Source organism: Salminus brasiliensis, chromosome 11 (genome assembly GCF_030463535.1).
Source record: "Salminus brasiliensis chromosome 11, fSalBra1.hap2, whole genome shotgun sequence".
Taxonomy (NCBI): domain Eukaryota; kingdom Metazoa; phylum Chordata; class Actinopteri; order Characiformes; family Bryconidae; genus Salminus; species Salminus brasiliensis.
Genome location: NC_132888.1, coordinates 6,855,754 through 6,878,199, shown reverse-complemented (window position 1 = coordinate 6,878,199; position 22,446 = coordinate 6,855,754). Strand labels below are relative to the sequence as shown.

Below are 22,446 nucleotides of genomic sequence, written 5' to 3'. Positions count from 1 at the left end.
TTGTTACCTACTGATGTCCAATAATCACCAGTAAGAGCAATAGTGGCTGTGTTCCAAACTCTGAGCTAGTGACGATAGTTGACCCAGGTGGTATTTCAGGCGGGATGTACTCCGGTGAGAGCCTGAGTACAGGCTGAAGCCTTTGTTTTGTACAGTGAGCGTCTGACAAACGACTGAAATTAAACTTTCTGTTTAACAGACCTTTCTCCATCACTCACTTACTTCTCTACTTTTAATGAGCGATGCCGCAAACGGTCAAGTCTCAACATGAAGTATGGATGACTTGCAGGGCCAGAATTTGCATTAACGGCACTATTTTTTAAAATTGCGTTAAACCGAGATCACGTTAATGCATTATTATTGCGATATTATCACGTTATTATCGTGTTATTATTGTGTTATTATCATATTATCGCATTATTATCTCGTTATTATCGCGTTAACTTCGGCAGCCCTAGTTATAATGCTTAAATCGAGTAGCATCAAGCTCCCATCTCAGTCATTCATGCATAGATTTCTTATCCCATGCAAACCATCCATAAAAGTTACAGACTGTAGTAAAATTACATTAAAACTAAAAGCCCTATGACACTTTTTTAACTATAAATATGAATAAAGGTACATGGTGTAGCTATAAACAGTTGTAGTGGTCATCCTAAGACCTAATATCTGTACGTTGTTCCACTTTTTGGGCAGAAAACATCCCCATGTCTAAGGGGACTACACATGGGGTGTATTTGTGTAGAAATGGGGTAAAAATGAAATTGAGCTTGACTTTTAAACAATAAACACATCTGATGGCTTGAACTGTGCTAGTCCATTTCTATATATTGTGTTTTTGAAGATATGACTGTATATTTGTATACTGCATACAGAAGCCATGTGTATAGACATGGTCGCGACACGGCACTGCATATACTATACTGTGTTTACTATATTCCTTATTTATTTATAGAGGGTTTCTACAGTTGACATGTAGGAGGAATGAACAGCAACATGTCAACACATTACGCTCGTTACATCATTGATGGATCTTATTTCCTCAGATGAATTGAATTTTATTGACTATCTCAGTGCCATGTATAAAGCTTGATATCTTAATGTAATGTATTAAGCTTCTTAGCCCTGCATGGTCTGTGTTACTGGAGGTCCTTCACTTCTTCTGCACCTTCGATCATGATTGTTTTTTTTTCTCTTTGTGTGTTTAGGGCGGACATACAATGACCTGAACCAGTATCCTGTCTTCCCCTGGGTCCTCACCAACTATGAGTCAGAGGAGCTGGACCTCACAGTGCCGGGAAACTTCAGGGATCTGTCCAAGGTGCGACATAGGCATAAAGTCTGTAATTAACCCCTTAATTAACACTCAACAAGGGTTATTACACACTAAGGTGTATTACTCAGTAACTACAGGGACTTCTGTACAAACTGGTCAGGCATAGTCTGAATAGGCATAGTCTGAATTCTGAATTGAATAATATTCAATTGAACTATTCATTTGAACTTTAACACAAAAGCTAAAGTCTTGAATTGAAATGTAACCCTGACCTTAACTTCAGCCTAGAAACTGAGCCTAATCCAAACCCTAATACCATCGATAATCAGCTGAATTTAGTTTTTTAACAATTCAAGCATTTGTAGATAATCTATAGCAGACAGTCCAGATAACCCGTTACCAAAGGAACATGAACCTGTCTTGCAAAGGTAAAAGGTCTGTCTGCCCGTTAAATCACATATGTGATATATGGCATAATATACAGTATATATAATTTATTGTTCTATGAGAGATTTATGGTTATCTCTGGGTAACGTATTGCCACCATGTGTTCGCTACAGCTCTGCACGTTTTTGTTGTTCATCAGATGCTAGAATTATAACATATGCATGTGTAGCTTGTTGGCAACCGTCTATCCACTTTCCATAGATCATAAAAAAAAACAATGCGGGCAGCAAAGCACACATTATGAAATGTTAAATCATAAGCTAAGTAGCCCTTCAAACAAAGCAGACTTGTTTAATTCCAGCTCAAACAGCTGTCTAAGTTATTGATGACCTTTGTGCACTCACACTTAGATTGGCCTATAACTCCTCTTGTTGTCTGTGTGAGTGTGGCTGGAATCAAAATTCTCCCTCCATTATCTTAATCCCTTAAATAGGCAAGATGAACCACAGGCAGGTCATAACCGGAGCAAACTGAACCAAATGGAAGTGATACGTCTAATGGCTCCATGCTGTAGTTTTAATGGGCTATGAGGATAACTGAGGCCACTGGCTGGGGTAAAGTGAGCGATGTGAGGTGGGTACATGTTATATTCAAGGGAGTTCTAAGGTCTTTCTTCTATACACAAGTGGATTTGTGGATTTTGAAATGAGGATAGGTCTACAGTAGTGCCTATCAGTTAAAAACCTTGTATCTCCAAAATGGTGAAAATGAATGCAGCGAACAGTTGAACAGTTTTACTGGATGATCATATGACTCGCATTTCATGCAGGAAAAAGAGTTACTTAATTTTAGTTTTTAAGAATGTTTTTTCCCCTCAAATTCAGAAGTATTGTGTTCCTGAAGCGAGGTCGCGAGGTCATGGGTTCAATTCTCAGGGAGCACTCATACTGATTAAAATGTGTACCATCCCTGCAGTGCAATTTGCTGTATATCAAAATACATACATGTGAAATGTGACTTTTTCAAAGTTTTTCCATCCCATTTACCACTCTGTCTCGGTTTTCTTTTATGTTGGGCTTGTGAAAAAAAAAAAATACTTTGATTGGCTGGTCTATGTCACCGTGACGGCTCACATGAGCTACATAGCATAGTCTAGCCTAGCATATCAAATCTTTGTTTTTTATACTGTAAAAAGTACATTAGTAGTAGTTATATTTTGCAATAATTCCTGAGCATTAGCGGATAGTGTTGCTGTCCTCTCTGTGTACTGTTAGTTTTCTAGCTGAAGAGAGTGTAGCCGGTCACCTGGGTTAGCTTTTAGCCTAGCATGGTATCCATTCACTTCCTTGGGCTGAAATTAAACTACCTTTGAGATATAGTTAGCCGTAGTCTAAAGGAGTTCAGTTTGAGAGATAGTAAGGCCAGTCGGCTAGAAATTTAGCCTACCATGGTTACCCGCTCACACTCCTGGCTTTTCATTCATCTTGTGCCACTTTTGAGCGGACACTGGCACCAGCAAAGCCTCGGCCACGAGGCCTGGTTCGCATTTTAACCTGTACATGCTCTCCAGTGTCACAAGTTCCAACAACTTGAAGTCAGCATTGCATTTTTACTCTCATTATTTAACTAGGCCAAGGAAAATACTAAGGAAATACAGATTTCCATTCAAGGGCACCTTTAAACAGTTTCTAGAGCCATGTAAGTACTTGGACAACAATGCTGGTGTAACATGGAAGAATGATGGGACATGGGTTCGAACTCAGTGATGTTTTAAGAGCCTGGTTTACATCCTGTATTTATGTCTCCATCAGCATAAGACAAGAGTATTAGTATCTCAGAATCTAGTTAAAAGTATTTTTAAAAACCAGCCGACCTTACAAGCTAAAGATGAAACCCTAGTAAAAAAGCAAGCACACTTCTCTCATTTCTCTCATACATATCTTCCATATCTTTATCACATACATTCCCCTTATCCAGGCTCTCTCTTTTTTCTCTTTCGCTCTCACCCTCTTTCTTCTGCTTGTGCTCGCAGCTCACAAGCTCACTGACCTGAAAACAATTGCATTCCTGTCTGAGCTCTCTCTCTCTCTCTCTCTCTCTCTCTCTCTCTCTCTCTCTCTTTGTCTTTCTCTCTCTCTCTCTCTCTCTCTCTCTCTCTCTCTCTCTCTCTTTGTCTTTCTCTCTCTCTCTTTCATTTCAAAATGTAGACTAGCAGTATGCAGAGCCATACTGCAATAGCCCTCCGTTGTTTTTTCTCCCTGGCTAAGAATGTGCTTCACAAAAGCTAAATTAGTAGATATTAGGGGTATCATGATCATGGTCTCCATTTTTTCCCCCTCTCTTTATACTGAAGCACAGCAACTGCCCTTGTGTCAACACGGTAGGACAAATGGACTAATAGCAGTGTCAGAAGTATTAGATTGAATTGTTTATTTTAAATGTTTTCTAGCATGTTTGGTGTCACAGGCAGGTAATGTTCTCTGCGGCCATTTTTTTGCAACTCTGCCGGGCAGTTATTTCCAGTCGTTCGAGACTAGGCTTCCATCTCTACAAAGGGGGAAGAGACCAGAATATTCTAATGGTCAAATTACAGTTTTAACCTCATAAACAGTGTATAGCGTTTAACTCAAAAATGCTCAAAAATGCACAAAAAGCTTGTTCTGGCGACTGCACTTGCACATATCTATGATTGCAGTGTAATCAAGCAAGATGATTGGTTCTTTTAATGCTAAAAGACGGGGCTTTATTTGTAAGCAGATGCCATGTTGAGTGTTATAAGAACTCCATTCCAAACCAGGGGTGGTTAAACTGTTGTACTGGTAGACTGTGACAGTGGGTGAAAAGTGGTAGCATCTCTAAAACCACTAACTTTGTGGGGTGCTCTAAAATAGTGAAGGTGTACTGAAAAATAGAGAGAAATGATGACTCCAGCGAGTGGTACTTAGCAATCTGCTAGCCACTGTGTCATCCAAGCCAAGGGTGGATATTGCGTGGATATATATATATATATATATATATATATATATATATACTGAAAAATGACCAACCACTCAATTACTACCTGCTCTGTGGTGGTCCTGTGGGGTCCTGAGCATTGAAGAACAGGGTGCATGGAGGTTAAGAAAGTATGCAGAGAGCCAGATGAACTACAGTCTGTAATTATAGAACTACACAGTGCTCCTATATGGTAAACAAAGCTGGTAAAATGGACTGTGGGTGTAGAAATAAGGAGGTGTTGTTGATGTTATGGCTAATTGGTGGATACTAGTTCACTGGCTGTTCTGGTTGAGGTCACATTGAAAAATACCACAATAGCAGAAAGACAGCAGCATATTGAGAACCATCACTGTACATCCCAGGTAGCACCTAGCATCCTAGGTAGACACCTTGATACCATCTACTATGGATTACACTACTTACGGACACTGGTAATCACAGAGTCGTGCAAACCCCCCTCCCCTTCATGCACTGTTATGTGTGTGTGTGTGTGTGTGTGTGCGGATGGATGAGTGTGTATAGATGTGTGTGTCTCTGCGCAGACACCAGGGGACCAGGTGGACTGAGGAGAAGCCCCCTGGCCTGAGGAAGACACTGATGCATTGTAATGTATGCGTGTGACACTCTCCCCATGCTGTTTAGCAGCTTGAGCTGCCTTCATTAGCAGGAGTTCAGCAGACCTGACGCTTGTCCTTGGCCGGCCTGGGGCTCTAACCTCCAAAAGTTCACCGCTACTGGAGCAGAAAAGGGGGGCCGTCCTCCCACCTGCCCTCTCATGTGATTCGAAGACCCCTGCATGGTGTTCAATAATGTATGGAGGCTATCTGCTTACATTTTAGCACTGTGTGTGTATGTGGGTGTGGGTGTGTGTAGTGGTAGTGTAGCACTGGGGGTTTATAGGCAGTAAAACCATGTGTAAGGAGATGTGCTGGGCATGGCCGGTTGCTAGTTGCTTAGCTGGGCTGCTGGTTTATTGTCCATTCCATGTCCAAATGACACCCATTTCTAATGAATGCATCTATGGCTGACACAGATGTGCAAATGCACACACCCAGCGTGTCTAGTGCCTGTTGAGAGATACTGCCAATAGAATATGACTTTCTGGAGCAGATGAACATGAAGTTAATGGCACCATGGCTTTGGCTAGAGCCCCCAGCATTGAGTGGAACTGGAGTTCTCTGGAATGATGGTTGGTGCTCTATCCAATACTTCTTGGATGAGTTGGAGATGAAGAGTGGTGGTGATCATTCAACATCCTGACCTCACTAACGCTATTGTCACTGAATGCAATCAAATCCTCACTGCAATGCACCTCCAAAATCTAGTAGAAAGCCTTCTTCCCTGGACAGTAGAGATTTACTCCAACAAAAGAAGGAGAAACCCTCTTTTTTTACAACCCTTGATTTTGGAAGAAATAACAATTGAGCAAGTGTCCCAGTATTTTGTATATATACAGTATTTTATATATATATATATATATATATATATGATATACACTTCTATAAATATATTTATTTTAATATTTTATATATGTTTATGAGATTTTTAAAACAAATATTACATAATAATACAAAATAATACATATAATATACAAATAAAACTATATATATATAATTGTTTTATAATTATATATTTTTATTTATGTAAAAAATATTATATTATTATATTAAAAATAAAACAAGCAAACAAAAAATGCATATTAATTATGATGAACGATGTTTGTCTGTTTTCCACCAGCCTACTAACTTCTTAACTACACTCTTAAAAATAAAGGTGTTTCAGATGGATCTTTGAGGGATGCCATAGAAGACCCACTTTTGATTCCTTAAAGAACCATATTTGTAATCGAGATGTTTGTGTGTGTGTGTGTGTGTGTGTGTGAGTGAAGACCCTTTTAAAGCTCTAAAGAACTGTGTATTAATGCAACGTCTTTTGATTGATCAGTTTTTCAGTGGATTTCAGTGAAATGCTTTTTACTACTCAGTACACTGGTATTTACTGATAGGTGTGTAGGTGTGGGAAGTGCCTCACTGATAAATTACTCTCTGATAAGTTATTTATTGATTTCGGGTATCAAAAGTGATAGAATTCACACTTCTCTTTTAAGTACTAGACAAGAATAAATACATACAGCCATAAAACAAAAGCACAAGTGTAGTTACTGTCACACCAGCTAAGAAAGACAACAAAGGACAAGCATACCGGCTGGGTTAATTAAGGATTCCCGCTTCAATAGGCTAATGTTGAATCCTTAAGAGCTGATGCAATCGCATCTTGCGTCAATATTGTGGCTGATTTAGCTGATTTATTTATCCTTATTAATGACTGCAGTGGTCTGTCTAGCACAAACAGTGTCACAATAGAATACTAAGCATTGTTGTGACAGTAAACCAATTATGCTCAATAACCTCCTCAGCATTGGTTTCGACCAGTAAAAATGAAGGGAATGTGTAGAAGCTACCAACATTTAATACAACATACAAATGAACACAAAATATAGTACAGATAGGTTTAAAAAATTACAGTGCTCCAAAGGGTGCTTCAAGGGATGCCGTAGAAAAAACTAATTTGGCTTCATAAAGTACCATCCCAGCTAACATGACCATGTGGGGCCTGTATGGGTAGCCCAACTGGGAACCAGAACGTTTTTTGTCCTCTGGTTCTAGGTTGGCCCCGCATATGGATGCTCATCAGGGTCAGTGATGGGACCAGGAGGGGTTAAACATGGGCCCCCATCTGGGTTGTACACTGCACATGGGGGTTAAGGTGGGCTGTAACGATTAGGCCCATTTTGGAAGCTCGACTTGGTCCCAGAAAAAAGCATGTACACACCCGATCGGAGCCAGTGCCCACCTAGAACCCACCTAGCCCATTTTAATTGGTAAAGAACCTCTTTCAAGGTCCATCAAGGTCCTGAAACCGTCCTTATTGTTGTTGACATCTTAAGGCTATCAGCCTTTGGCTAGAATTAGCTACATAGCTAGCTGCAGTTTTTACATGTAGCCATATTTTTAGTTCATTCTAGCCAATCATCAACATAATGCTTTAGCATTAAAGGTAGAATACCACAGGAAAAAAAAGATAAAAACGTCCTGCTTCTAAATACTTGGAGTTAAACATACTAAGGGCCCAGCCCTATTCCCTTTATCTGTATTGTAATCACCCACAACATCACTAGCGCTTCATAGGGGGTATCAGGTAGGCACCTCCCTTTTGTCAGTGTTTAGATAAATTAAGCTAGCTACACCTCTGGAAGACTCAACGGCGAGGTTTGGCATCCCAGGCCCACCCCTTTCTTATCCACAATCGTTGACCGGATTGTTCAGCTACTTCCGATAGTTTTTGTCCTCTGGTTCTAGGTTGGCCCCACATATGGATGCTCATCAGGGTCAGTGATGGGACCAGGAGGTGTTAAACATGATCCCCCATCTGGGTTGTACAATGCAAATGGGGGTTAGATGGGACCTATGTAAGATTAAGGTGGGCTGTAATGATAAGGCCCATTTGGGAAGCTCAACTTGGTCCCAGAAAAAATGCACGTACGAACCTGATCAGAGCCAGTGCCCACCTAGAACCCACCTAGCCCATGTTCCACTCATATGACCCATATGAGCATGTTGAGATATGTGAGGGGATTGTTCAGCTACTTATGATAGTTCTTTCATTAAACCAGCGAAGAACTTCTGTTCAGAATGAGCTAAGATCAAATAGATAATATGCCGAGGTTGGGAGTAAGTCACACCCGTGCAGGTCTCAAGCAAGTCCCAAGTTACTATAGTGAGAATCAGGCAAGACGAGACAAGTCATATGAAGTTATATGAAATTCGGACGATCCACCCAGTTTCCCAGTTTTTACATCTCAGTTAAAGAACAAAAGGATTAGCCAGCTTCTCAATGTCTACAAAAATGCAAATATTTAATAAAGTCAAGTCCTTTCGAGTCATCTGTCTCAAGTCTAAACTGATGAATGTCCAATCAAAGTTGAGTCTTTTACCAGTGTTAGTCAAGCAAGTTTTAAGTCTTTAAGTCCCATTTTCCATTTTTTTTATGTTGTTTAATGGTCTTAATGGTGATGCTTCTACCCAATCAGTTCACTACATAACGAAAGCTGTGAAGTTAACCATAAACAACGAGTTAACAAGTGAACCCATCGTGCAAAAAGCCGGTCTGGGAAAATGGGAGACGTTGCCAGGTCACCTGCAAACACCATCCTTCAAAATTCTTCACTTGCCATTCTCACGAGACTCCCTTGGCGTGGGTCTGCGGTCGGCGTTTCTATAACTTGCCCAGCAGGAAGCAGCTGTCAGTCACGCCGCTGAGAAAGGCCCCCGGGGGCCTGCGGGACGGGCAGCATTGTGCAAATCCGCTGAAGCGTCCCGATTGATACGTTCCTTAATTCCCCTTTCAGCCACACCTACCACCAACACACACCTGCAATCATCTCGGCACACGCACTCGACTGGGAGAGAGAGCGAGATGGCGAGGGAGAGAAAATGCGAGTGAGAGAGAGGTAGAGAGAGAGGGAGAGGGAGCGGGAGAGTGAGTCAGAGCCCAAATCAGTTTGTTTTGAGCCTCAGGCTAAGACTAGCACATTTCTGCATGACAGCTCCGTTCAGGTGCTAGACGGATTTATTGGAATCTAATGATTATTTCCCGTTTTGACGGACAGGTAGCTGATAGAAAAGGGAAACCGCCTGTTAATCGCGGCTGTTAATTGGCGCATGCTAATGCTCAGCAATCACACGCTGGCTCTTCAAACCGAGCATGCCCGGTGCCGCCTTTCTGGCGCAATTCCACGTGTTATTCCACTTCTTTTGTGCGGCTTTGACAGGAAATTAGATGAGTTGTCTCCATCCGAACTTCTCACGAGGGCGAGAGGAGCAAAGCAGTGAAGTGACAGCGGACATAATTACCTGAGTTGTGCAAATCTGCTATTATAAAATCTCATTGTTCATTCGGGAAAAATGAGCGAAAATGAGGCCTGGCCGCCTCATTTCATGCTAACAGCATTAGAAGGCCAGTATCTTCAGAAATAGCGGTGTGTTTAATATGTTCTAAGTTGTTGTTGCTGTTGTTGCTGCTGTTGTTGTTTTTATTTCTCTGGATGTCATGTATTAATAGACAGCGCTGCACACACGGACAGCACGGTGCTTTAGAAACTAGATATTCCGAAGTTGAAGCTGAAACTTCCTTAGGCTTGCCTCAAAGGCTTCCTTTTTGCTTTCTATCTCTTTCTATTTTTTGTTGTGGAGCTACCTCACGCTGCCTAGCTGTCATAGAAATTACCGGTTCACACCTAGAAATCAAGGCCCCGCTCCAGCGGTCCGCTCCAGCCTCCTTCTTCGGATTTCCTCCGAATTTCAACGCATGCACAAGCCTACATCCACCTCTGTACGTTGCTCCCGGTGCTCCGGCCTGTTTTGGAGGCACATCTGCTTTGTTTTGACTTGCAGGAGCTTGATTGCATTAGACTGAAGCTGCACGTTGCGCTCTCCGCCGCTGACGAGGCCAGAGAAAACAAGCCCGACTCCCCCTGACAGCGCGCTGCCGTCGCACTGCACCCCTAATGTAATTTCCTCTGAAATATGAAATACTGGATGCGTGTCTCCAGGGGGAACCGGCACAGATAACACCATCTAGCCGCACTCTCCCGCTCTCCAGTCTGTAGACTGCTGTTGTTTCATCTCGATCCCTAAATCTGGGGCCTGAGCGAGGGATGCTAATTGCTCCTGAAGGCAGTGGTTTGTTTGCCCAACAGTGAGATGCACAATCGGTTGGAAAGCAGGAAGTTTTGTTTTGATTGCAGACGCAGGGTGAGGTGTCAGTGTATGTGTAGTGAATTCCATGAGCTTTGCAATTCCAAATGCCTCCAGCAATTTATTGACTGGATGTGGCCCACATTTTGACATACTGGAAGGCTGCTTCTGGGGGGCTGCAGTCTCTAATGTTGCCTAAAAGTTTGACTCAAGCTTGATATTATTATTTTATTAATTTATTTATTTTACCAAACCAAAAAGCATTTAAACTAAATTGTCCTTGTGGGTGTGTACACTGAAATCTGGATTTTATGTATTTAACATAACCTCAGCTAAAAGGGTTTAGTACCATAAAGCCTCTAAGAATACTACAAAACCATAGCCGAGCTCTTTCAAGGGTACTCAGGCAAAGTGTAGAGTATCTAGGTATCTATACTGACTTTTGTATTTAGTAGATTTAGTAGCCAATACAAACTAGCTAGGGGTATTTTCTGAGTAAACAGTGAGGCACTTTTGTAAGTCACTCTGGAGAAGAGCGTCTGCTAAATGCCTTCAATGTAAATGTAAATCATATAGTAGTTATCTGTTCAACAGTAGAACAATTTACTTATGTGAAGAACCTACTTAAGCCAGTGGTGCAGATGTTCAGACTTTTACTTCACTACATTTTCTTTTCTTGTTCTTTAAATGTTTTTAAAATGTACAAACTACATACTAATTGTCTGTCATACAGTAGGACAGTGTATGAAAAAAACTGTTATATAGTTCTTTAAATGGTTCTTAAACTATGTTCTGATCTTTAAAAAGCTCTCAGATAAGCTTAAACAACAAATTGCTGATTTGTGAACTGGAATCTGTACTCTATGTAATATACCCTTAGCAATAAGGGCTCTACGTAGTACCATAAAGACTCACCAGATAGTACCATAAAGACTCACCAGAAAAAAAAAGATCTCAAAATAGATTTGATAGCTGGAATCTGTATTGTACATAAAGTTACCTTAACAATAATGACTCCATATATGTATACTCCAATATACTCCATATACTCCAATAATGGTACTATAAATGCCCTATGACTTTTAACCTATATATATATATATATATATATATATATATATATATATATATATATATATATATATATATATATATATATAGAGAGAGAGAGAGAGAGAGAGAGATCATGAACAAAATAGTTATTGTCTTAGGTTAAAGGTTAAATAGGGCATTTATGGTATATAGTTGTATATATAGAGAGTTGTATATTATAGAGTAGGACAATTTAAGTATGTGCAGAAACTGCTTAAGTGGGATCTGTATAATATGTAATATAACCTGAGCAATAAGGATTCTTTGACTTTTAACATATCAAATGATCACAAAGTGGGCTGTCACAGAGTACAACAATTTAACTATGTTAAGAACCCATTTAAGCAAACTATTCTTTAAATGTTTAGATTTTCACTTTACCAGAAAAAAGAGGTTCTGAAATGTTCTTTTGTCCAGCAGATTTGCAAGCTGGAATCTGTATCATATGTAATCTACCCTTATAACCTTAGTAAAAAAGGGGGTTCTGTGTAGTAGTGCAATCGTAGACTTTATGACCTTTTTAACCTATAAAACCACAGGTTAATGTAGAATCTGTATTATATTCAATTTACCCTCAGCAGCAAGGCTCTATTTAGTACCATATAGGCAGTATGACTTAACCAATGAAAGAACCTTTTTGTTGGTGCTATATACAGTAGAAACATTTTCAAAATGGTTAATTACAAAAACACATACAAATTGTCTGTCACAGAGTAGTACAGTTTAACTATGCTAAGAACCCATTTGAGCAAATGTTTTTGAAAAGTTCAGATATTATTTATCACTTTTTGTTAGACTCAAAATGAAGAAGTTCTCAAAATGTCCTCGAAAGGTCTCTAAAAATGTTCTCAAAATGTTTTGGAAAATTTGCAAGCTGGAATCTGTACTGTACATAATGTACCATAATGGAAAAGGGTAAAACTGTATGTAGAACCCAAAAGGTCCTTCCCAAAAGGTTTCCATAATAATGACTCTACAGTATACGGTACCATAAATGCCCTTTGACTTTTTACCTAATATATATATATCATGACCAAAATAGTTATTTTATATATATATATATATATATATATATATATATATATATATATATATATATATATATATATATAACCCTTTTTTAAAAGACTTCATGAAAAAAGAAGCAGACAAAGAAGCATTTCACCATTCAGATGAATGGCTCTTTGAGTGTACATGGTTCTTTATATAACCATTGCCTTTTCTACAGAAACCTTAAAGACCTCCTTCCCACCCCCTTAAAAACATAGATTTGAATGATTAGCAGTTAGTATGTGACATCAGGTCAAGCACTTCTCCCTCAGGTGGAGAATTTAAGGGAGTGGTGGGACACTCAAAATGTTCTCAGATGTTCTTTATGGGCCTTTAAATCTTACGCCCTGTACAATGCAAATGGGTTTTTAATTGTCTGCTAATGAGATTATGTGGACTGTATTATCCCACTCTGGGTAATATACCATCAGTGTTTGAATAGATTTGGCCTAATGAGGTCAACAGGGATAACACGAGGAAACAGACAGAAATTGCATTTGCTAACAAGCAGCCTATTTCAAATACATTCTCAGAGGGATGATGTGCTTACATTACCTTGAGGTAAAGATATTCTGTAATGTATTCCAAATTCCTCTCTCTTGGTTTTTCCAGCTGTATTTGTTCATTGCATCATTTGGGAGAGAACCATAGTGCTAAAGTGACAATTTAACACAAAGGACTGAAGAGTGTAAAATGGAACCTCCAACCTCCAACCTCCAAATTTTAGTACATTTACATTTACGGCATTTAGCAGATGCTCTTATCCAGAGCGACTTACAAAAGTGCTAGTGCTAGTGCTATTTATCCAAGAAAAGCCTCAGCTAGTTAGAACAGACTAATAGTTCAAAGATACCTCTAAGCTTTAGACATTACTAAGCACAAGTCAATAAGGTGACCACAGTACTCTGCCATTCGTCCAGTATTTTTCTATGTACTTTTTTCTCGTACTTTTCTATGTCTTTTTTCACTTCAGATACTCAAATTTGTAGTTACCCCAAATACACATGAATAATTAACCTGTTTCCTGTATCGTCCTCTGTGCTGAGGCACTTCAAGAACATTAAAAAACCTTATGGAGTCCAACGATCAAAAAAAGCTCTCTTTTTTGCCTTGTTTGCCCACATTCTTGGGAGCATTTCTGTTGGGCCTCTTCGCTCCATGTATCAGCAGCTGTTGCGTCGTGTTTCCTCTAGATAGGGAAGCGACCAGGCTCCTGGAAAATCCTGCTTTTTCTTTGAGGTGCGTTCCCCTGAGGCTCTACATCAAGACAATTACATGTGCTGAGCCCCTCTGTTGTCTTAGATAGTGCACTGAGCATGTCATTGTACTTTGAATGGAAAGTGATAAGCCATGTTTTCTCAAGATCCCCACTTTCTCAAGGTTGCTGCAGGCATGCGTACATCTATAGGTTTTTACACTGCAGAAGTTCAGGGTCCGACGCTCTGTTTATCACATTTGCTCATAAACTGATGGCTCTCATTCACCAACCATTCTTACCATTTCTTTTTAAAAACCCACTTATACAGGGTTTGTTGGACTGGTACTGCCAATTAACCCACTGGGTAAGGACTAGGGTAAGGACCTGACACATGTCTCCTCCAATACATGCAAATCCAGCCACCGCCTCTTTTAAAACTGCCAATGATGCCACATTGCTGGGCAGCCACCACGCTCAAAGGAAAGCGCCAGGTCTCCAGCTCCACCACACCAGCTAACAGACACCTGTGCCAGCCAACATTGCTTTATGAGTGACGAGGCAAGAGAGCGCCATCTACCCACCCAGCCAACTGTGTTCTCTCAGACTCCACAGCTGCATGGCTTAGGATTCAAACTCGCGACCCCCCGAGGCCATAGTGGCAGCACATTAGATCGCTGAGCCACTCAGAGTCCGTCCACTTATGCCGTTTTTACAAAGATCCTGACGCTCACTAGCATATTTTGATTTGGTATTTGTTCAGTTTTGGGGGATACTCCAATTCTGCAGTTTAAAATCACACTGTGAATCTGACCTGGACTTTCTGACCTGGACTTTCTGACCTGGACTTTCTGTTAGGACTTTTCCTAGAAGATATTGAGCCATATGAACCATGTTTGTATGTCTGTTCATGGTACCTGCATCAGACCAGCTGCCACCTACCAGTCCGACTATCAGTCCCACCCTTACCCACCACCACCCATACCAGACCAGCGGCTCACCCTCCAACCACTGCTACCTTCATGTCTTCTTACGTTATTTCTTTTTTTTGTCTCTGTCTTTTATTAATTACTAATTATGTAAAGCTGCTTTGTGATGACAACAGTTGTAAAAAGTGCTATACAAATACATTTGACTTGACTTGACTTGTAAAAGAGATACAGTACCAGTCAAAAGTTTGGACACACCTGCTTAAATGTGCGCTGATCATCATCTCAGAAACATCTGATCCGAATGCTAGGGTGACCATATATTTGTTTTCCAAAAAGAGACACTGGGGATACACTGTAGTTGTAGGTTGAACTTAAAGGAGATGATCTGGTCATATAGGCTATTAAGGCTGTTCATTGGTCTGTTGCTAAAGGAGTAAACGTGTGTATTAATGTACATTAGCATACTGTAGCTGTGTGGTTGGAGTGGTATTGTCACCCTCACACATACACACACTGCCACAGTCCTACAACTTGAAAGCTCCTATAGCTGTGGCATCCTAAGTACATAAAATCAATAAATATATATAATAATAAATAATAAATAAAATTTATAATAAATAAAAAAGGTCACCCTAACATTTTGACCAGTGCTCATTCACAGTGCAGGTGTGTCCAGATTGGTTCTGTATGTGAGTGTGAAGAACCTTTAAATTGGTAAACAACCTTTACAACAAGTGATGGTTCTTTGAAACCTTTAAAGGGTTCCTCACACTCAAAGAACCATTCAGATGACCTTTTTTCATATATCTACATTTTTTTAGAGCATAAGATAGACAGAAGTTCCCCTGGAAAACATTCATAAACCTTCATTCCACAGGGGCTTAGCTTCTCCAACTGCTTAGCTGAACTTGGCAAACTCTCCGTTTCATGCCAAACACAATATTTCCCTGGTTAAGTGGGTCTTATGGTTGTAATGATGTGGACTCATCTTGCATTTCGACTGGTTCCACTAAGAAGCTTTTTACAGAGTGCTAGACTTCCTGTGGCTGGCTGGCCTATCAGAACTAGTCCAGGACATCGCATGGCAGGTCATTATCAGCTCATAAATCTCAGCAGATCTCTATAAACTCCTCTCTTGTTCAGGCCAGTCGTGCTAATGTTGGTGTAGATGGTCATTAAAAGGAGAGGAAGGGGGGAAAGCAAGGCTGTGGAGGTAAGGGGAACAGAAACAAGAGGAAAGCCTCTGTTGGAAAAGTTGAAATGGATCATTGCTACAAGACTGGTGGAATATGTGGACGTTTTAAGAGTAGGTTCTCGAATAAAATGACCATTATAGAGGTTATTATACCAGATTTCTCCATAGTTCTTCATAGCTTATAGTATAGCCAGTACAAGTATATACACCAAGCTCCAAAACAATAGACGTGGCGTTATGTGCTTGCTTGAAGAATTGTCCATTCACAGTCTGAGACAAGCATCTGTGCAGGCTTTTTGATACCCATAGTCTACATCTAGCTCCATGCTCCCCTCCTATTGTCCTGGTTAATGTGTCAGAGGCCTCAGTGGTAATCCCTGAACATAGGCGTCTGCTACACACTCCTGCTCCTGAGAGCCAGAGAGGACTATTGATTGCCCTTCAGGACTTGCTCCCTCAAACTCAATGACACTGAGTGTATTAATATTGACTGCCCACATTCCAGGGAGGCCTCCCTGCTACTGTCGGTGACTGAAAAGCCTTAGAAGCCAATTTGTCCTGCTCTAAAGGATTTTTAATGGAGTATTCGCAGGGTCTATACTGTAAGACTCTAGGGGAAATAAAACAAATACCTGCAGCGGAGTAGGACCTGGTTAGATATTGCTTCTAAAACAGGGCCAGAGGTGGTTCTTCAATGGCACTGCTCAAATAACCCTTTTTAAACACAACAATGCTGGTAATCTATACGTGGACACCTCTATATATAAGCACACACAGCTTGTCTAGTCCATGTAGATAAGTATTGCCAATAGAATAGGACTCTCTGGAGCAGATAAACATGAACCTATTGGCACAATGCTGCCTAATGCCAGGTGTGGGCTAGAGGAGTGTAAGGCCCCCCAGCATTTAGCAGCTGTAGAAGAACTGTGGTCCTCTGGAATGATGATTGATGATGCTCCAACCAATACTTTTGTAATGTGTTGGGGAGTTAGGGATGAGATGGATTTAATATCCTAACCTGAGTAATGCTCTTGTCACTGAATGCAATCAAATCCTCACAGCAATTCTCCTCCAAAATCTAGTAGAAAGCTTTATGGACATACTGGAGATATCTACTCCACCAAAAGCAGGATAAACTCTTCTGCTCAAGTTCTGCTCAAACTTGGGAATAAAGTGATTCAAGCATTGAATCACTGCATTGATCAAGCATTCTCAATCAATCAATCAATCAATCAATTTATCAATCAAATATTTTAAATATTACATCAAAATGTATTTATATAGCGAATTACAATGAATATTGTCACAAGGCAGCTTTACAGAGATCTCTGGTCTATTATTAGAGACCGGATAATAACAATAAAAAGCAAAAAAAGGAATAAAAACAACAATAAAACTGAATTATGAAAAAATGATAAAGTTCATGCAGATAAACAGTCAGAAGCAGAGTCATGCAGTGAGGTGAGGATGAATCAATGCAAGGCCCCAGAGCAGGACAGCAGGCAGCAGGGTAGTGGAGAGCTAGGTCATTCTACTTGTGTTCTTTCCACATGTCATGTCTTGAGGTCAGTCCAGTTGACCATAATGATTTTTGTGACCAGGTTTTTATTGCATTTCACATAAAAAAGACTGGCTGGGTTTGAGAAAACTGAAAGGATTCAAATACTACAGCTAAAGTGGCTCCAGTCAGTTAAGCAGCAAGTGAACGACTGGGTCAGGCAGTCTTTTGGGGAGCTGTCGGTACGTTTCAGTGGTCAGCACCTACCAAAGTGGTCCAAGGAAGAACAAGTCAAGGCACCCAGGGCTCATTGATGCTCATGGAGGGTCCACTTCACAACTTACTGGACTTGCCACAGGACATCTTCAGAGTGCTGTGGAGTCCATGCCTTGAACGGTCAGAGCTTGTTTGGGGACACAATGGGGAGACCTACTGTTTTAATGTTATGGCTGATCAGCCATGTCATATGGCTACTCACACCATAGCCAAGCTCTCTGATTGGTCATTTTGCATGTGAGTCAAAGGCATTTTCTTTTTAGAAACAAAGGGCATTCTTGGCCACAGTATTCTGACATCTGACCCTAAAAATGACCAGTCTAAACTGGGATGAATTTTTAAAGCCCCTTTTTCTTAACCTTAACCTCTTGAATAAGAAATCAGGTCACATTAGGGAAAGCGGTGTCAAAGCCAGAACTGTTGATGTCAGATGAAGGTCAAGTCCTGTGGCATTTAAAACTATTGGGCTTCTTTGCTCTGCTGCCAGTTGAGTGAACATCAGTCTGAAGGCTAATAGACCACAGGTTAGGTTTAGGGTTAGGTTTAGATTTGAGGTTGATGTTAAGGGTAGACTATTAGATTTTTATGGGTCAGATATTTGATATTTAGGTCAATATTAGTTCACATAGAGCCTTTCTGAGCAGGTATTATAGTAGTTTTGCTGTAGGTTTAAAATGTCATGATAAAACTCTGCAGACTTTCTGACCTAAAGAAAATCTGGTAGATGTTTTTTTAAGCTGACCAATAGAAATGCTCCAAATTAAGGTAAGGTTTTTCCATTTCCTGTAAGGCTGCCGCTTTGGATGCTTGCTTTGGCTTTTTTATGTGACAGGGATTTACATAGGCTTGAGCCTGAATTTTGTCTCTTTTACCTTTTAATTGCAAGACATTCCACTGAAAACAGAATAGCAAAACTATTATAAATTATTATAGCTATTTTTCAAATTTAGATAATAAGACATTAATAATACATGGCACTACATATCCAACTGTTTGTGCACACCCCTACTAAGGTGTTCTAGCCCTGTAGAGAAGCATTGCCAAAATAAATAGGACTGTCTGGAGCAGATAAACATGAAGCGATAATGCCAGGCGTGGGCTAGAGGGGTATAAAGCCCCCCAGCATTGAGCTGTGGAGCAGTGGTAGAACTGTGTTCTCTGGAATGATGGATGGTTGGTGCTCCATCCAGTACTTTTGAGATGAGTTGGGGAGTTGGGGTTGAGGTGTGGTGGTGATCATCCAACATCATGACCTGACTAACACTTATGTTGCTGAATTCAATCAAATCCTCACAGCAATTCTCCTCCAAGATCTAGTAGAAAGCCTTCTCTCCTGGATGGTAGAGACAGTTACTCCAACAAAAGCAGGATACACCCTTTTTTAATTACCTTGATTTCAGAAGAAACGATGAGCATGAGCAGGTGTCCCAATACTTTTGTCCATATGTTTAGTATGAAATGAACGTTTAGACTTTCAACAGAAGTAATGGATGTAAATAAATTCATATATAAGAGAAATAATTAATATGAAAAATAAATAAATAGAACTGTGCTGTAAAGCCTCAGGTTTTAGCTGTAATTTTTAAAGTAGTCCCCCCTGACAGGAGAGACTGTTGCAAACTGTTTATGTTGTGTGTAGACAGGTTTATCACCATCTGTGTGTGTGTGTGTGTGTGTAGAAGAAAGCTTGGATTCCACAGCTGAATGAATGCCAGTGTGAGTGTTTACTCTGGACATTGTGCAGGAGTGTATGGAAAGGCTTAAGAGGGGAGAAAGGCCAGTGCGGGGCAGTGTGTGGATGTACACGGCGTAAATCGGGTCAGACGGGGTTAAGCCAGGCCAGATTACCTGCTACCTTTAGCAAGAACCGTTTAGATAGCTACACATACTCACACACACACACACACACACATAGAGAGCCAGATACTGTAAATGTGCACATTGTGTGTATTGTATACGGCACAACTAATAGTTTCTAGGACCCCCATTCCCATGTTCTCTCTGAACAGGGTGTAAACACTTGATAAGACTGTATTTGAAGGCAGTCCACATATAGACTACATAACACATTTATAAATATTGGATAATATATTATATATTATTAATAATATTATTATATAATATAAGTATATAAATACTTTAATATTTATGTTCAACAGACAGTAGTTCCTTTAATAACACTCTTCTAAAGGATCATTTGCAAGTGATGGAGCTGAAGCAGAGGCCTAGATAAGAACACTGTGTGCAACTCAGTGATCATTTGTACACTTATTTTCCACCATGCATGAATATACACATTCACACGTCCTTCATTTGAATAAATCTTGGTATATATGGACCATGGTAAAATATAACTTGAGCAAAAAGTGTTGTGTGTTGTCTGCAGTTCTACTTAACATAACCACAGGAGTAACAATTAAAAAATCTTCACGCACCGAACATAGTGCAAATATTACGTTTTTAGTGCATTGTAAAACTTTCCTACACAGGTAATACAGATTTGACGATACTTTACCACAAGTAAAAATACTTATAGAGCTGGTGTTTGGTGCTCTGCCTTATAGTTTTATATGAAAATAATGCTTCATAACAGAGTTATATTTATTTATTTATTTATTTATTTTTATTTATTTATTTTTGTTTGTTTTGGTAATATGCTGTATAAATACACAATACACTGTAAAAATACACAATACACTGTACATGCATACACAACATACTGTAAAACATGTGCAATACCTTGTAAAAATACACAATACACTTGAAAAATACACAATTCACTTGAAAAATACACAATTCACTTTAAAAACTATACAATGCACTGTAAAAAAATACACAATTCACTTTAAAAATACACAATTCACTTTAAAAAATACACAATACACTGTAAAAATACACAATACACTGTACATGCATACACAACATACTGTAAAACATGTGCAATACCCTGTAAAAATACACAATACACTTGAAAAATACACAATTCACTTTAAAAAATACACAATACACTGCAAAAAAATACACTGTAAAAAGGCTTGTCGGTTAAAATTGTATGCCTTATCCAGAAACTATTAGTTGCAGCTGAATTATACAAACACTTTACACGTGTTTTACATCAGTTCTGTCTAGGTGTACATTTTTATAATGTAAAGTGTTATACACCCCACATGTAGTTTGACCAGATATTTTTATTTATTTATTTATTTATTTATTTTGATTGAAGCTGAACCTACAGGAATGTGGATCTCCAGTAGGAGCTTAGATACACTGCGTTAGATAGTCAGGTCTGTTTGATGATTGGTGGTTGTTGGGACGTTCTACTGATTACAGTTCAACTTAGGCTGTCTGTGGTCTTATATCTTATATCTTTGGGTAAATAAATATGAGCTTATACCAGCTGTCTGTCGAAGCAACGTACAAGCTGTACAATTTGCATGGATTGTCGCTCTATGTGTATTTTCTTAAATTTCTTATTTCTTATATTATTACAAGCAAACTTGACTATTTTTCAGGATGATCCATTGTAGCATAGTAGCTTAGTTGAAAGTAAATGACTCCTGAAAATAACCCTGCAGCCAACCTTGAATCAACCCTAAATTTGAACTCTAACCCTAACCTTACCATTAACCTAAACCTTAATTTTAAGCCTAACCCTAACCTTACCCTTAACCTAAACCTTAAATCTAACCCTAACCCTAACCTTACCCTTAACCTAAACCTTAATTCTAACCCTAACCTTCCCCCTTAACCTAAACTATAAATCTAACCCTAACCCTAACCTTACTCTGACCTTAACCCTACCCATGAACCAATCCTACATCCTTACATTAATCCTAACCTTAACCTAAACCTTAATTCTAACCCTAACCTTCCCCCTTAACCTAAACTATAAATCTAACCCTAACCCTAACCTTACTCTAACCTTAACCCTACCCATGAACCAATCCTACATCCTAACATTAACCCTAACCTTAACCTAAACCTTAATTCTAACCCTAACCTTCCCCCTTAACCTAAACTATAAATCTAACCCTAACCCTAACCTTACTCTGACCTTAACCCTACCCATGAACCAATCCTACATCCTAACATTAACCCTAACCTTAACCTAAACCTTAATTCTAACCCTAACCTTACCCTTAACCTAAACTTTAAATCTAACTTTAACCCTAACCCTACCCTTAACCTAAACCTTAAAACAAACCCTAACCCTAACCTTACCCTTAACCTAGACCTTAATTCTACCCTAACCCTAACCTTACCCTTAACCTAGACCTTAATTCTACCCTAACCCTAACCTTACCCTTAACCTAAACTTTAAATCTAACTTTAACCCTAACCCTACCCTTAACCTAAACCTTAAAACAAACCCTAACCCTAACCTTACCCTTAACCTAGACCTTAATTCTACCCTAACGCTAACCTTACCCTTAACCTAGACCTTAATTCTACCCTAACCCTAACCTTACCCTTAACCTAAACTTTAAATCTAACTTTAACCCTAACCCTACCCTTAACCTAAACCTTAAAACAAACCCTAACCCTAACCTTACCCTTAACCTAGACCTTAATTCTACCCTAACCCTAACCTTACCCTTAACCTAGACCTTAATTCTACCCTAACTCTAACCCTACACCTTACTCTAACCTTAACCTTACCCATGAATCAACCCTACACCCTAACACTAACCCTAACCTTAACCTAAACCTTAAATCTAACCCTATACCCAGCAGGGTTAGGCTAGGGTTAGGGCTAGGGCTAGGGTTGGGGCTAGGGTTAGGTGTAGTGCTA

General features: G+C 39.6%; 1 protein-coding gene across 3 annotated transcripts in view; it reads left to right on the top strand.

The window, feature by feature from the left end:
• nbeab (neurobeachin b) overlaps positions 1-22,446 on the top strand; it is a 464,498-nt gene that overhangs the window by 370,735 nt on the left and 71,317 nt on the right. For all 3 annotated transcript variants that reach the window (XM_072691521.1, XM_072691520.1, XM_072691522.1), the window contains exon 43: positions 1,209-1,321. In XM_072691521.1, the coding sequence (XP_072547622.1) occupies positions 1,209-1,321 (113 nt within the window). The remainder of the gene's footprint in view (positions 1-1,208; positions 1,322-22,446) is intronic.